Raw genomic sequence first — 17464 nt, 5'->3', positions numbered from 1 at the left:
AACTCTTCAGCAGGTTGGGCTTGCTGGGTGAAAGAGTCATCTCGAGGATCATCGGGTTGATTGTTGCTATCAGGAAGATCCAAGTTCGCTTCATCTAGGCTGGTCTTTGTGACTTGGTCATGTACAGACAGGGTTTCCTTGGGTCCGGGCAAGTGTTGTTGCTTAACTGAAGTGTTGTAACATGATCGTGCACTAAGCTGATCTCCTCTGATGTAGCCGTTGCCATGGGGGGTTGGAAATTTCATCAACAGCATATGCGTGGATACCATAGCCTTGAGATCATTGATGCCTGTGCGCCCAAAGATGACATTGTATGCCGTTGGGCAGTCAACCACTAGGAAGTTAGTGGTAATGGTAGCCGTGTAAGGGCCTGTACCAATAGTAAAGGGTAAATGTATGCTCCCTAAGGGTTGCACGATATCACCGGAGAAGCTTATCAGAGGAGAAATCGAGCGATCGAGCAAGTGTTCAGCTACACTGAGTGCCCTGAAAGCTTCGGCAAACATGATATTGACCGAAGCCCCTGTGTCTACGAGGATTCGTCGAACATCAAAGTTGGCTATGTGAGCCTCCACGATCAATGGGTCGTTATGAGGGTAGATGATGCCTCTTTCTTCCTCAGGGTAGAAACATATCGGATCCCAGTTAGGCTTTTGATACTTCCATCCCCTGATGTCTTCCACGTGAAACACTTGGTGACCAGGCCTCAGAATTCGTTCACTGTTTTTCATGGCCCTATTGGAAGATTCAGATATGGGTGTGCCGCCACTTATGGAATATATGACATTCACCTGGCGTTGGTTACGGTTATCCCTTTGAGGGTGAAGGAGGAATTGATCAATTTTTCCTTCTCGTGCCAAAGCTTCAATACGATCACGGAGGATGATACATTTCTCGCTATCATGGCCGTTATGCTCATGGTAGCAACAAAACATGCCCGCGTTATTCGGGGGCGTGTAATCTGGGTGCCTCGGCTTTGGCTTTGGTATCAGGTGAGCTATGCTGGGGTAAATGGCCGCGCATGTGGCATTCAAGGGCGTGTATGTCTCATACCTTGGGGTAGGGGGTATCTTGACGCGGGTTTGACCCACTGCATTGACTGCCTGGGGGCGAGCGTTATTGTGGCGATACCCTTGGTTATCGGGATAGTGTCCCTTACTCTTTTTACTGAAAGGAGAGTGGTGAGGATGGAAATCCTTCCTCTTGCCTTGAAATTGATATGTCTGTTGATTCGGTGAAGCATTATGCAAGGCATGGGGAGGTGCCACTGCTGTTTGGAAAGTCGAGGTCTTCTCATTTAGGTGAGTCTGGCTTCCACCTCCCACTTGTTGATAAAAGATGGTTGTAGGGGGTTTCTCCTGATATGTCTTTGCCTCGGCGGAGGCATGGTTATAAGCCTGCGCCATCACCTCAGAGTAAGTCTTCCAAGTATTGGCATTGATCATGTATTTAAAGAAACAATCACGTAGGCCTGCCGTGAAGGCTTTGAGGGCAGTCTTGTCGTCTGCCTCGGCACACCGGGAGTATTCATGGCTGAAGCGGCCAACATACATACGTAATGACTCGTCTGGCTTCTGGCGGATAGTGTACAAGTCATCTGCAGAGTGCAAGCGATCGGTTTGGAAAATGTGTTGGGAAACAAATAGTTTCCTCAATTCCTCAAATGAGTCTACCGTCTCAGGTGTAAGACGACAATACCAATTTAGAGCTCCACTAGAGAGGGTGGAGGGGAAGAGAAGACATCGCTCTTCGTCGGTGTGCATCCGGTATGCCATGGTGGATTCAAAGAGGTTAAGGTGCTCAATCGGGTCCTATTTTCCAGTATAAAGTTGCAAGCCAAGCTTTTGCTTTGTCTTTGCTTGAAGGGGGGTGTTGAGGATCCTCCTTGTAAGAGGGCCAGGCCTGGGTTGGTTCCAGTCAGGTATTTCAGCCTGACGTTCAGCCTTCAACTTGTTTACTTCCTCAAGAAGTTGTAGGACAAGGGGGTCCTGAGCGGAGTTATGTGTCACTGGAGCTTTCTTTCGTAAATCTCCATCTCCTCTTGGAATTAGGAAGGTTTGATCAAGGGCATGTGATTTTTCCCTGGACTCGCTGTACTGGCTTCCAGGGTATGTCTGTCGGAACACCTCTGAGTCCCCTGTACCCTCATGTCTCTCTGGGACTTGTTGCCCCTTCCCCAAATTGGTGGCCGGCTTGGGCCGTGGCAGGGGACCGAGTCTCTCAGAAATCCTTGGGTCATTAATCTTTGAGCTTATATGGATGGAATTCTCTCGACGTTGCTTCAGGAAATCCCGACAATCGCGAAAGACGGCTTTCGATCCTTCTGCCCCTTCAGCAAAGAGGTGTCTCCCTCCACTTCTCATGGTTCGGGTCGAAGCAACTGGGTTAAGAGAAGCCTCATGTTGATTATCAAGTCGAGGGGTAATCTGTTCCCTATCAGGGATATCTATGTCGAATGCATGTGACCCTCCATGTTAGAGGGCACCCAGTTGATGGTTGACTTCCACGGGGGCAACAAGCTCGCGTGTCTGAGCTTGCCTAGCTTCGTGGAGTGTCTCGAAGAGCTTCTCATATTGCTCCTGGAGGACCTCATTCCTCATTGCTATCTTGTTGTTCTGAGCTTCCAACTCATCGACTTTAGCTTGAAGAAGAACTCGTTTTCCTTCCTTCTTTCGTTGTTTCGCACTATGTGCAAGGGGGGTGTCATTCTGTGTGCTGTGGCTTCCTTCGCTTCCCATGCTGGAGAGGGATGCCTGATCAAAAGAAAGTGTACGAATGATAGAAACCAGCTTGACACAGCTGAAGAGAGTAGGAATAAGTGTCGTTTCCCACAGACGGCGCCAAATGTTGATGCACAAAATCAGCGAAGACTTTGGTACAACAGAAAGTGTCAGGTTTTGTGACCTTCGCTTGGTTGCTTGGTTGCTTCAGTCACTAGTGAGGATAAGTACATAAATGAATAGAGACAGAGAAGCAAACACATGATGTACGTGGTTCACCCAGATTGGCTACGTCCACGGAGTAGAGGAGTTCTTATTAGTAGTGAAGGGCTTACACAAGTACAAAGGATCAAGCTCTCAATTTAGTGAGTTCTTGTGAATGATTTAACACAAAATGGCATTAGGCAATATTGTGGGGGAATGACCCCTATTTATAGAAAAACTTGTAGCTTTGTCACATTGACATGTGTCATGTTATGATTGGTTCTTGATGTCGACACGTGCTGCGCTCTGATTGGCTTCTAATCTTGACACGTGTCGAGTAGTGATTGGCCTCCTGGTCGGAGGGGAACTCTTCTGGGTCCTTGACAGTATAGCGTTGGCCGGTGCTCGGTAGTTTCGGGATTGGTCAAGTATGGTACAAACAATTCGAATTCACCATTTTTTCGTATCACCATATTAAAAGTCTTTGATTCACTAGTACTATCACTGTTTCGTAAACTAAACACTTACTATTTATTAAACGGAACTAGTACTATCACTATTTCGTAAACTAAACACTGACTATTTCTTAAACGGAACACTAGTACTATCATTGTTTCGTAAACTAAACACTGACTATTTATTAAACGAACAATAGTACTATCACTGTTTCGTAAACTAAACATTGACTAATTCTTAAACAGAACACTAGTACTATCACTGTTTCGTAAATTAAACACTGACTATTTATTAAACGGAACACTAGTACTATCACTGTTTCGTAAACAAAACACTGATTATTTCTCAAACAGAACACTAGTATTATCATTGTTTCGTAAACTAAACACTGACTATTTCTTAAACGGAACACTAGTACTATCATTGTTTCGTAAACTAAACATTGACTATTGATCAAACGAACAATAGTACTATCACTGTTTCGTAAACTAAAAACTGACTATTTCTTAAACGGAACAATAGTACTATCACTATTTCGTAAACTAAACACTGACTATTTATCAAACGAACAACAGTACTATCACTGTTTCGTATACTAAACACTGACTATTTCTAAAACTGAACACTAGTAAACTAAACACTGACTATTTCTAAAACCGAACACTAGTAAACTAAGCACTGACTATTTCTAAAACCGAACACTAGTACTATCACTGTTTCGTAAACTAAACACTGATTATTTCTTAAACGGAACATTAGTACTATCACTGTTTCGTAAACTAAACATTGATTATTTATCAAATGAACACTAGTATTATCACTGTTTTGTAAACTAAACACTAACTATTTATCAAACGGAACACTAGTACTATCACTGTTTCGTAAACTAAACATTGACTATTTATTAAACGGAACACTAGTACTATCACTCTAACACTGACTATTTATTAAACAGAACACTAGTACTATCACTGTTTTGTAAAACTAAACACTGATTATTTCTCAAACGGAACACTATACACACACACACACACACACACACGAGAGTTCAATTTTATAATGAGATAGATCCAAGGCAATTGCATGAGACTTCCAAATATAATTCAGACCAAACATAATCATAAACTAATTTCCAAACATAATTCAGACCAAACATAATAAAAAAAAAACATAATCATAAATGTTGATGTGAGTCTCGCACTTTAAGTTTCACTGATCCAAGAAATCTTCCTTTAACCTTCATTATTTTGTAGTGATTTGTGTAGAAGTTTGGATTATACAAGTGAATGTGCAATGTGATACACTCCGTGAAATTATGTCATTTTCCAATCTAAAGTTCATTATTGTGTAGTGATTTGTGGAATTTAAATTTTTTTTGAATTTATTTGATGAGAGGCGAGGCTAGGAATTGGAGATACTTAATTATGTTGGGGGTTAATTGGTATCGACTGGCAAAAGTTTTTTTTATTTTTTTATTTTTGACGAATCCTCTAGAAAATTGCATATTTGTAAATAAATGAAAATTTAATTCTAACAAAAGTGGGCTGACGGAAGGCAGGGGCATGGATGCAAAATGAATTTCTTATTTTGCACGTGAGGCTTCCTTGTTTTGGTTGTTCTTTCTAGTTTTTGTCATTTTTCATTAAAGTTTAAGTCCTTTTTATTAAATAAAGTTAGTAAATGATTTTTGGTTAATAAAAAGTCTGAAAAAACCTTTTTCATTAAAGCTCGGGTCAAAGGTGAATAAATATTTGGAATAAACAACATGGCAATTTTTATTCCTAAAGAATGTTAAACATGACCTGTAAATAAAAAAAGTTAATTATAGATCTATGGCAGTTATGGTCTAGTGAATGGTTATTTTGTTCTAGCTATTCTCAAGTAACAAAAGTGGGTTGCCAGCTTTAGAGCAAATGTTAAAATAAATTATCAAATTGGGAATAAAAATTGTCATGATATGGGTTTTCAATTGGTGGAATGATTGCAACCGTTTCAGGAAAAAAAAAAGTTGAAAATGAATTAGTTTTTGTTTTATTTGACTTTTGGGTTCGATGGCAATTTCGTAAATAATATAAAGTTATATTAACAGATTTTGGTTAACATCTGTCAGGGACAAAGCTGGAAGAAAAAATTGATGTTGCATGCTGGGCTTTGCTTCAGCCCGTGGGACTTTTGTTTTTTTTTTTGCCTGTTGTATGACTTGTGTCATTTTCATTAAATGTCAAGCCCTTTTCATTAAATAAAAGTTGTTAATGGTTTTTTATTAAGAAAAAGTTGCCCCAAGCCCTTTTCATTAAAACTCCCTTTAAATTATCATAAGATAAACATTAAACAATATTTACATTATTTTAAAAAAGTGATACAATATTTATAAATAATGTGAGAGTTTAAGATAAATACGGTAGGAATCTTAAAAGAGAAAATAAAAATACATACAAGAATAAAAAGAAAGAAAAAAAGAAGAGAGATATGGGTTAATAAATCACAAAAAAAGGTGGGGTCAGAAGAGATAAAAAAAGGGGGAGAAATAGGTAAACAAACAAGTGGGGGAGAAAGATGAAGACCGGAAGAGAAGTAGTGATCAACACAATATTTTAAGAGAGAAAAAAAAAAGTAAACAAACGGTCAGTAGGATAATACTAGGGTAAGGCATCATTACCCAATTTTTACTAACTTAGGTGGCCCAATAATTGTCCAACACCTGTCTTTAAAACTCACACCCAAATTCTTGCTATCCTGATAACCAAACGGATAATACTTGCCTACTGATAGGTCGGTAAACCATTTTTACTGACCATTATATAGCTTAATAGAAATGATACACCTGTCCATTTGATTGCTCCAAGCTCCTGCTATTTTGATAACCAAACATCCTACTTGCTCCCATAACTTGATAACCAAACAACATTCTTCTTCCTCCCATAAACCCCACCAGACATGGCTGACCAACCCTCACCTCTTCAACCTCTGCCGTCCTACAACCTCACTCTCGTCTTCTTTTCCAGCCTCTTTCCGTCAGTCCCACCTCATCTCATCCTCAAAGCTCTCCCCTCCGGTCTGGAAGGGTTGAACCAGTTAGGTTTTTCGGCGAGGGGAGGGGTTGAACCAGAGCTCCAGTCATGTTTTTTGACAAGGGAAGTGGCGGCCGCCACTCCTCACCCTCACATGACTTCGCCACTGCATATAGCGCATCATCTCGTGTTCAAAACACACTGAAAATTTTCTCCATCGAATAAAAAGTATGGACTCTCATTTGATCACATGTAAACCATTAGTAAATAAACAAAATAAAATTACATAAAACGTCTATACAAAATAGACCTTGTGGTGGTTGCCTCAATTCACAATTTCGTTATATGTGTCGCCTTATCGAAGTTCGAGTTTACCTGCCAACAGTCGTCGAAGGTGCGAAATCTATAAATTCTAAAATAAATCATACCGATGTCAATTGACAATTAAGTGTCACGCCTAAGTAATTCTAATTTAAAGTTGTGAATATTCTTTAGTTGGTGGTGAAGTTATTAGAAAATAACTCTGATATTTTCATTTCTTAATGAATAAGGAAATTACAACTGGTTTATATACATTTGTGAAAAATAGCTTAGTGACTAATTACCCTTGGTTAACTGACTAATCTAGTAATTAGTTACATAGACAGTTGTAACAGACTTGTAACCAAAATACAACAAACTATATATGTGACTCTTTACACCCCCTCAAGCTGAACGGAGGAGAGCCGAGAGAAAGCTTGGATTGAAGGTATTGAAACCGAGCCTTAGAAAGAGATTTGGTGTGAATATCAGCAACTTGAAACTGAGTATTGATATACTGCACTTGAAGTAGCTTAGCAAGAACGAGTTCACGGATGTAATGATAATCAATTTCCACGTGCTTGGTACGAGCATGGAAAACCGGATTAGAGGCCAGAGAAATAGCTGAAACATATCACACCAAAGAGTGGGAATGGTAGTGAGTGAAAAAGCGACATCTCTGAAAATTTTACATATCCATGTAAGTTCAGCGGCTGTGTGCGCAAGAGAACGATATTCAGCCTCGGTAGAGGAACGAGCAACTGTAGGTTGCTTTTTAGCACTCCAACTAATCAAGTTGCTGCCCAAATATATACAATAGCCACTGGTGGACCTTCGATCAAACACACAACCTGCCCAATCCGCATCAGAGTAGGCAGTAAGATGCAAGGGACACTTCTTAAACCACATCCCCTGATCAAAAGAACCTTTTAAAAACCTTAATATTCTTTTGACAGCTTGAAAATGGGAATCCCGGGGACAGTGAAGGAACTGGCATACTTGATTCACAGCAAAGGAAAGATCAGGTCTTGTCCAAGTGAGATACTGTAAAGCCCCTACAATAGACCGATATTCCTTAGGATCAGCTAAAAGAGCTCCAGTATGATCAAGCTTCTGAGTGCCCAGAGGAGTAGGACAGGGCTTGCAACCTGCCATGGAAGTCTTGACTAAAAGATCTAAAGCATACTTGCTTTGAGACAGGAAAATACCATCATCAGATCGGTGGACCTCTAAGCCAAGAAAATAGTGTAAAGGCCCCAAGTCCTTAACTGGAAATAAGGAACTGAGTTGCTGAATAAACCGTTGACAGAGAGAGGTATTAGGACCAGTCACCAAGATGTCATCCACATATACAAGGACGAGCACAGGGAATGGTTGAAGTTTCACAAACAGAGAACAATCAGATTGGGAGTTTGTGAAACCAAGAGAGACCAAAGCTTGAAACAACTTATCATACCAAGCCCGAGGGGCTTGCTTCAATCCATATAGAGACTTCTGGAGTTGACAGACATAAGAAGGTTTGGAAGGATCAATGAAACCTGGGGGTTGTTGCATAAAAACATCTTCTTGGAGATTGCCATGGAGGAAAGCATTGCTGATGTCAAGTTGATGTAAAAACCAATCATATTGCACTGCCATTGTAAGAAGGATGCGAATAGTGACAGGTTTGGCAACCGGACTGAAAGTCTCCTTGAAATCAATACCCTCTTGTTGATGGAAACCCTTAGCAACAAGACGGGCTTTATACCGATCAATAGAACCATCAGGTTTCCTTTTGATCCTGAAAACCCATTTGCATCCAACCAAGTTTTGATGAGGAGATGAGGGTACAAGAGTCCAAGTGCCGGTGGATTGAAGAGCTTGAAATTCGTCAAGCATGGCCTTATTCCAGTGATCATACTTGGAGGCTTGCAGATAAGTAGTAGGGACAAATGAACTGGAATCAATAGGATGCTTCGTGGCTGCTAACACTTTAGGCTTGAAAATTCCTGCTTTAGATCGAGTGATCATTGGATGAGTGTTGGTAGGGACTGAGATTGTTGAAAGTGAAGAAGGAGAAGGCACCGGAGATGAAATAGAGGCTTGAGGTTGCTGGGGAGGTTGAGAGTGCCGTGTAGATGGTGAAGGTTGAAGATGTTGTGGAGGTGGAGGTTGCAGTGGAGAATGCACCCGAGAAGAGCTTGAGCATTGACCTTGAGAGAAAACTGAAAGAGGCGGTGGTGCAGGGGGACATGATTGAGGAAATGGTAGGGAGAACTCAAGGGATGTAGGGGAGGGGACAGAGAAAGAACACTGTGACGAGCTACTGTGATGAAATGGAAAATGATCTTCATTAAAGACAACATGCCTCGAAATGTAGACCCTGTTAGAAGACACGTCCAAACACCGATAACCTTTGTGTTGAAGGCTATAACCAAGAAATACACATGGTTTGCTTTTACCATCCAATTTGGATTGCATATATGGCTTGAGCCAAGGATAGCAGCAGCAACCAAAAACCTTTAACTTGGAATAATCAGGAGGCTTTTTGAAAAGCATTTCCCATGGAGACTGAGAAGATCCAGAAAGAGGCATCCGATTGATAAGATACAGTGCAGTAGAAAAGGCTTCTACCCAAAACTTGTGAGGAACTTTGGAAGCAACAAGAAGTGTCCGAGCAGTTTCAGTGAGATGTCGATGCTTGCGTTCCACACACCCATTTTGCTCAGGTGTGTGGGGACAACTGTACTGATGAGAAATACCATGTTGAAGCAAGAAGGAAGCAAAAGCAGAACCAGTGAACTCACCCCCTGAATCTGTTCGAAGAATCTTGATTTTATGGCCAAGCAAGTTTTCAACATATGCTTTGAAAATGATAAAAGTAGAGAAGACTTCAGACTTGTGTTGTAAAGGAAACAGCCAACTGTATTTGCTATATTCATCCACAAAGAGTACATAGTACGTATAGCCACTAACTGATGAAACTGGACAGGGACCCCAGACATCACAATGAATTAAATCCAAACTATGAGATACAGTGGTAGTACTAAAGGAAAAGGGCAACTTATGATTTTTGCCAATAGCACAGTCTGCACAAAAAAACTGAACAGAAGTTGAAGTATGAGGAACAAGCTTATTTGTACGTAAAATCCTTCTCAGAATGGCTGTGGAAGGATGCCCGAGTCGTTTGTGCCATTGATGTAAAGATGCTTGAGTGCTTACAAGTGCAGAATATGAAGCTTGGAATGGCTGACCATGCAGAGGATAGAAACCATCCCTAACTGGGCCTCGAAAAAGCATCTTCCCAGTGGAACGGTCCTTGATGACAGAACCATCAGAATCAAGAGTTAAAGAGCAATAATTGTCTCTTAGAAACTGATATGCAGAGAGCAAATTGAATTGCATCATTGGCACATGAAGAACATTATTTAATCGAAAGGCAGCATGTGGTGTTTGGAGAATAGAAGAACCTGTATGTTGGATGGGCATACCTTGGCCATCACCTGCATAAACCTTGTCTTCACCAGAGTACGGAATGGGGGAAGTGATAGCGGAGATATCATTGGTGACATGAGCAGTAGCACCAGAGTCCAGAAGCCATGTAGGCTAAGAAGAAGAGGCAGTAGAAGCACACATAGCAGCAAGCTTGGCAGGTGGAATCTTTCCAGCAAAGGCATGATTCATGCGAGCATAGCAGTCAAGAGCCTCATGATCTAAAGAATTGCATATTTGACAGGGAGACCGAGTTCCAGAAGAACGAGGAAAGCCACCAGAGTTGCGATTATAATGACTAGTATTGTGATGAAAAGAACCATTACCAGGGCCAGAGTTAGTATAATTTCCACGATAGTTGCCTCGACCTCTGTTGTTCTTCTGAAAATTGCTGCGGCCACGATTATGGCGCTGAAAATTGTTGCGATTGTTGTTGTAGGTAGAATGTTGAACAACATATGCCTGGGAGGGAGGAGGCGTAGGTAAGAGACCTTGCTGGAGAGGCGGAGCTTGAGCAGCAAATGCTTGAAATGGTGCAGTGAGAGACGACGAATGAGCTGTCTTCTTGCGATGCATAAAGATCTCTTTGTTCATGAGTAAGCCATGAAGTTCATCTAAAGAAGTAGATGAAATGCGAAGCATTATCGAATCAATGAAAGACTCGTAATCATCCGAAAGGCCATTGAGTGTAACAGCAATGAGATCTGGTTCTGACACCGGTGCTCCGGCAGCCATAAGAGCATCAGAGATGCCTTTGATATGCTGCAGATAATCAGAAATTGACAAATCACCTTTTTGAATCGCATGAAGACACGATCGGAGCTGGTGAATGTGCGCCGCCGAGACTCCGCCAAACCGTTGTTCAAGAATCTGCCATAATTCTCGAGATGAGGTGACGCCAACGGTGAACGGAATAAGATCTTCAGAGAGAGTGGAATTCAACCAGATCAGGATATTTTGATCCTTTTCAAACCAGATCTCGTAATTAGGATTAGGAACGGCAGTACCGATACCGTTTTGATTGAGAAGAAAGGGCGATGGACATTGATCCGATCCATCGATGATACCTGTAAGTTTGTAGCGCCGGAAAATTGGAGCGAAAAGAGCTTTCCAGGTGAGATAATTGTCCTTCTTAAGCTTTGTAGGAACCATACAACTGATGTTTTGGATTGAAATTGATGAAAACGAAGAATTAGGGTTTATCGGAGCTGAATTTGAGGAAATGGGAGTAGGATTCTGAGCGAAAACTTCTGGATTTGCAGGCGAAGAGGTAGAAGACGCCATTGTTGATCAAGGATTTGCAGAGAAAGATCTCAAAGATTGCAGAGGAAGCTAGGATCGGAGGAAGCTAGGATCGGTGCGTGAGCAGAGAGGCTCGTGATACCATATTAGAAAATAACTCTGATATTTTCATTTCTTAATGAATAAGGAAATTACAACTGGTTTATATACATTTGTGAAAAATAGCTTAGTGACTAATTACCCTTGGTTAACTGACTAATCTAGTAATTAGTTACATAGACAGTTGTAACAGACTTGTAACCAAAATACAACAAACTATATATGTGACTCTTTAGAAGTAACCAATCTCTCTATTACGTCACCAGAAAAAATTTCCACCTTCAAAAAGTACAAATATGAAAAAAAAAAAAAAAAAAAAACCCCTCGGAAGGGATACACCAAACCTTGATTATATACGGCAGGACTTGCCAATTGCAAATGGGGAAAAAGACAAAACACTAGGTAGTTGGGGCAAATGGGAAATTAACTCCCCTTTCATACTTTCCAATATCTTTTTGGTTGATTCTCTCGTCGATTCACATGAGTGACTAATCAATTTTTAAATCAAAGAAAATTTTTCAAAAATAATCTTTGAACATAATAAAAAGAGGGGTGTGCTATCCACGTACCATTTTTTACTTCTTACACTCTTTATTAATTTATGTTCGTTGATTTTCTTCAATTCATCCAATTCGATGACCGAAAACAAAAAATATGTGAGAGAAGTAAAAAGGGATGTGTGGATATTACACCCCTACAAAACGGTTCGAATTATATTGATTTTACGGTCAGAGTTGTAATCCAAATTGGTTCGTTCCCAAGTGGGCCAATAGGAAGGGCAATATGATAATTTCAACTGCTTCATCTACCAGCTGCTTCCGCGCCTGCTGCTCTGCTCCTCTGCCGATGAAGTAACCGATTCCAAAATTTCAAAAGTTAGTTAGTTTCGGTAAAAAAATTCATCCGTACAAAATAAAAAATGCAAAAGCTAATGGCAGATATATTTACTACGATTTACTGACTGAAAATCCTTTTTGTTTTATTGTTTTTTTTTTACCCTTTCCTTTTGCAGGATCGGAAAAAAAATCAGAGATGAAGGGAAGAAGGTTACGGCTTCTTCTGTCCTGTCTCTATATATTCCACCAACCACATCCACCAACCTCTCTCTCTCTCTCTCTCTCTCTCTCTCTCTCTAGACAAATAGGAGTTGGTTTTGCTGGCATTGGTTGCCGCCACCCTTGAAGTTTCAAAACCATACGTAATTGAAGGACAATAATGACTCTCGGCACCCTCTCTGTAATCCAACTTGTTCTTTCGCACTCAAATTTTCTCTCTCTACTCTGTTTTCTCCTCTCTCTCTCTCTCTCTCTCTCTCTCTCTCTCTCTCTCTCTCTCTCTCTCTCTCTCTCTCTCTTGTAGACCAATAGGAGGTGATTTTGCTGGCATTGCTGGCCACCTTTGAAGTTCCAAACCTTACGCAATTGAAGGGAAATGACTCGCAGCACCCTCCCGGTAATCTAACTTGTTCTTTCTGCACCCAAATTCTCTCTCTCTCTCTCTCTCTCTCTCTGTTCTGTTCTGTTCTGTTGTTACTTAAGAGGGCAGTGAGGATTTGCTATAGCAAATTTTGGATTTGAATGCTACTTGTTTGAGTCTTGGTTCTCTGGGTGCCAAACTGGTAAATAGTCAGACCCCTTTGTTTGGTTGCTGAGAAAATGGAGGGAAAATAAAAACGGCCCAGAAAATTTGGGCTTTTTGGTTTTTATGGGTTTTCATTTGCCTCCATTGCTAACCGAAAAAGTCGATTCCTTTCTGCTTCCTATGTGTGAAAATCTGGTGTAGTTTGGTAGGTTCATGTTGCGAATTTTATGACCTGTACACTTTTTGCTTGTTTGTTTCATTTGGTGAACTTTCAGTTGGCAGCTTCGGATCTTCATATCATGGATGGAACTCGAAGAAATTCCACATTGATATGTGCGCCGGTAGTGGCGGATTCAGTTGATCAGATGCTGGTCCAAATGGGGAAGGCAAAGGAAGTTGGCGCTGACCTCGTTGAACTTCGGGTTGATTTTTTGAAGAACTTCAGTCCAAGACAAGACCTCAGTGTATTGATCAAACAAAGTCCTTTGCCTACCCTTGTCACTTACAGGTAATCGTTGAACCGATTGATATATTAGTCACAGTTCCGGAGTTTAAGAATTTAAGAGCGTTGGATTGAATAATGTCTGCCGAGTCTAAAGTTACGAGTTTTTGGATGCTGAGTAATCGCGTTAGACTAAAGGATACGAGTAGTTTGATTGCTTTGTGTATGTTCTTTTAGTTGCTTCATGTTCAAACTGGCCTTGCTGCTGCATATATGTTTTGCGTATTTTGTTGAATTCATTTCGGCGTGGTAGTGTCTCTGTTAAGTGCAGTCTAGCAGTTTTTCTTATGCTTCATTTACCTATAGGCCAGCATGGGAAGGCGGTCAATACAAGGGTGACGACAAGCAGCGACAAGATGCACTGCGTGTAGCCATGGATTTGGGAGCGGATTTTATTGACGTCGAACTTAAGGTACGAATCTCATGCATCTTTGAATAGTCACAGTTGAAAGTTTTTATCTTCTTTCGGTCATACTGTCCACGGCATGGATGTATGCAACTGCTATGAGTCCATCAGAACCTAAGTTGGCAACTGCTAATCTAGTCACTAAGCCTTTCGAGGTTTTCTCTTTTGAAGGTAGCCGACGAGTTCTACAATTCCATTCAAGGGAGGAAGCCAGAAAAGGTCAAAATCATTGTTTCTTCACACAACTATGAGAAAACTCCATCTGCCGAGGAAGTTGGTGATCTTGTTGCAAGGATACAAGCTACGGGAGCTGACATAGTGAAGATCGCGACAACTGGCTTAGACATCACCGACTCTGCACGTGTATTTCAAGTGTTAGCGCATTCTCAAGTAAGTGACTCAAACCCGTTGATCTGATTTTGAGTCATCTTACTATCCGACATCTTCTGCAGCGCGTAAATGACATTTGAACTCAAACTGTAGGTCCCAATGATAGGGCTTGTTATGGGCGAGAAGGGTTTGATCTCACGCGTACTTAGTGCAAAATATGGTGCATTCCTCACTTTTGGTACAATAGAGGCGGGAGTAGTATCGGCCCCTGGCCAGCCCACCGTAAGAGATCTACTGGACTTATACAACTTCAGACTTATAGGGGCCGATACCAAAGTACATGGTGTGATAGGAAATCCTATCGGTCACAGCAAAATCCCTCATCTTTACAATGCAGCCTTCAGATCTATCAATTTCAATGGAATTTATTTGCCTTTGTTGGTTGATAACGTTGCGAATTTTATTGACACCTATAACTCCCCCGACTTTGTTGGATACAGGTAACTTCTGATCTCAGAAACTTCAGCATAGCTTGAACTTTTTCTTAGTAAGTTCACCTAGGAATTCCCTAGTGAGTTATTTCGAAAAAGGGAGTGCCTTTCATATATATGAAACGCAGTTACACAATTCCTCACGACGACGCTGGGATTAAATGCTGTGATGAAATCGATCCAAATGCCAAGGTACATTATTTCTTTCGTGCATATTGTCATAGCATCCCATCCCGACAGTGTCAATATTTTGGCATTAAATTTCTCAGGAAAAGATCGTTGAGCCTTCTAGCTGTTTTTTACAGGAAATAGGAGCTATTAGTTGCATGATCAGGAACCCGGCTGATGGGAAATTAAAAGGCTACAACATGGACTATCTAGGAGCAATTGCAGCCATTGAGGAAGGACTTCAAGGTTTCTTTGCATTTCGCAAGCTATTCAATATTCTCGGACGAACTGTTACAAAATAAGTTCATGGATCGAGCTGTCTTGATAGGGTGAATAACAAACCGCTATTATTTTCTGCGCAGCATTAAACGGTTCAAGTAATGGATCCGGCTCCCCATTAGCTGGTAAACTATTTGTCGTCATTGGAGCTGGTGGTGCTGGAAAGGCACTTGCATATGGTGGAAAACAGAAAGGAGCAAGAGTGGTAGTTGCCAATCGCACATATGGTGAGAATCTTCGGTCATGTCCTTTTACTCCGACCGCCAAGTTTTTCGGTCTTAATCCTTTACTAAATACAAGCTTAAAATGCTGGGAAAGGAAAAGATAATGAATTTCATAACACATTGTAAGGTTAACTACGAGAAGGAAAGCATGCGAAAACCGAAAAACTGCCTTACTCTTTGATGAAATAGACCGTAAACATTGATTTGATATGTTGTGCTATAGCACCAAACCTTATGGAACCAACTCAAGCTAACCCACAAGAAATATATCAAATGGAATCCAAGTACAAAATATAAAAGAACACCAAGATTTTAACGAGATTCCTCAACAGTGAGTGTAATTGGAGTACGTCCTCAGAGCAGTAGGAACTCACTCAATAATCCACTATTAACCAAATGGGAGTTTACAAAGTGTTGACAAGCTCACAACCCAAAACCCCAATACAACCAATAGCTCACACACACCAAAGAAACAAATAGAGAAAAAAATATAGTGATAATTTCTTTTCTATACAAAGCTCAAAGCTATTACAACAACAACTACCTTGGTGGGTGATTACTAACCAAAAGGAGAGGCTACGGCACTACCTCTTCTTTCTCTTCTCTGTTGCTGCTTTTATTTTTTTGCTACTCTTTCCAAATGGCAGCTACTGCCCTAATTAAAACCTAGCCACTATCCCGTGGCTTTCACAAAGGGCCAAATAAAAGGGACTTTAGACAAATTGCCTTTTTTTCCCCAAAACAAGGAAGGGACACAATGATGTTGTCCACCTTTTCTTTTCTTTTATTTAATCAAAATGTATTTGCAAGTTGGTCACTAATTTGGGTCACTATCCAACATGATAAATGGAGAGGAACTATGGTGTTATTTAAATCCGTTCTCCCTCTCTTTTTTCCATGTAATTTGAAGTGGCAACTGCCTTGTCAGCTTGAATTGACGGTCCTATTTCTTCGAGAATTCATAGTTTTTTCTTCTTCCAACTGCTAGACAAAGCCAAGGCACTTGCAAACAAAGTTGGAGGAGAAGCTATCACTCTTGCTGAATTGGAAAATTTCCATCCAGAGGAGGGAATGGTTCTTGCAAACACCACACCGGTTGGAATGAAGCCGAGAATTGATCAAACACCCTTATCCAAGGTTTGTCCGCACTACACATACAGTGATCAATTCGATACAAAGATTATGTTTTCTTGAACCTTCGCGTTGCAACTGAGTAGTGACATATTTCTTTCTATTATCTTTGCTCTTTCTTTTGACAGAACGCTTTGAAGAACTATTCTTTGGTGTTTGATGCCATTCATACACCTAAATGGACAAGACTCTTACAAGAAGCACAAGAGTCTGGAGCAGCCGTTGTTTCCGGGACGGAAATGTTCCTCAATCAAGCATTTGTACAGGTTGAAAAGTTTTCTGGTTCACCTGGTAAGTTCAACACGAAAGACTTAACAATTGCAAGTTTCTCTGTAAAATCTTTCTGCATATTAACCGCCTTTTCAACCGTTATCTTATCATGTTCCTTTCCTTTCGTTGTTCACTAATGCAGCACCAAAGCAACTGATCAGGGATGTGTTGGCAAGAAATGCATGAGGAATGTGTCTCAAATCTCCCGTTAAGGCCAATCCTGTGCTTTTCCAGTTGTGGTTAACAGGAAGATTTAGCACAAAACCGAACACAATGACATTTCAGGATTCATACAACCGACTCCACATAGTGAGATACGGTTTTGTTATTGTTGTTGCAGCTATTAACTTACCGTGTTGTACCAATAAAATTTTCAGTTTTCACATATGGAGTGTCTTGTGATTCTGGTGAACATGAATTTCGAAACGTTTTGTACTTACCTTAGGTCATAAATAATTCATTGGACAAAAGGCGTGCATTGATGCAATTTCAAAATCTTAGGTGCCAATAGGAGAAAATTGAAACCTCGTAGCCTATTTTGAAAATCACTCCAAACAAGGAGGTGTGCAATGTAAGGGG

At 40.7% G+C, this 17464-nt stretch overlaps 1 protein-coding gene across 3 annotated transcripts; it reads left to right on the top strand.

Moving 5' to 3' along the window:
• Positions 1-12676: 12676 nt before the first annotated feature.
• LOC126619384 (bifunctional 3-dehydroquinate dehydratase/shikimate dehydrogenase, chloroplastic-like) lies at positions 12677-17355 on the top strand. Of its 3 annotated transcripts, XM_050287738.1 has the most exons (12): positions 12677-12823; positions 12857-12955; positions 13360-13592; positions 13893-13998; positions 14164-14382; positions 14476-14822; positions 14942-15005; positions 15119-15227; positions 15344-15487; positions 16473-16621; positions 16744-16906; positions 17028-17355. In XM_050287738.1, exons 2-12 carry the CDS (start codon positions 12935-12937, stop codon positions 17069-17071), a joined length of 1599 nt encoding a protein of 532 aa, XP_050143695.1. In that variant the 5' UTR covers positions 12677-12823; positions 12857-12934; the 3' UTR covers positions 17072-17355. The 3 variants fall into 3 exon arrangements, with proteins under 3 accessions (XP_050143695.1, XP_050143696.1, XP_050143694.1); XM_050287739.1 differs by lacking the exons at positions 12677-12823; positions 12857-12955 and adding an exon at positions 12962-13121; XM_050287737.1 differs by lacking the exons at positions 12677-12823; positions 12857-12955 and adding an exon at positions 13133-13279.
• Positions 17356-17464: the final 109 nt, after the last annotated feature.

Source organism: Malus sylvestris, chromosome 4 (genome assembly GCF_916048215.2).
Source record: "Malus sylvestris chromosome 4, drMalSylv7.2, whole genome shotgun sequence".
Classification (NCBI taxonomy): domain Eukaryota; kingdom Viridiplantae; phylum Streptophyta; class Magnoliopsida; order Rosales; family Rosaceae; genus Malus; species Malus sylvestris.
Note: the sequence above shows the minus strand (reverse complement) of the source record. Positions and strands in the feature narration are given on the sequence as shown.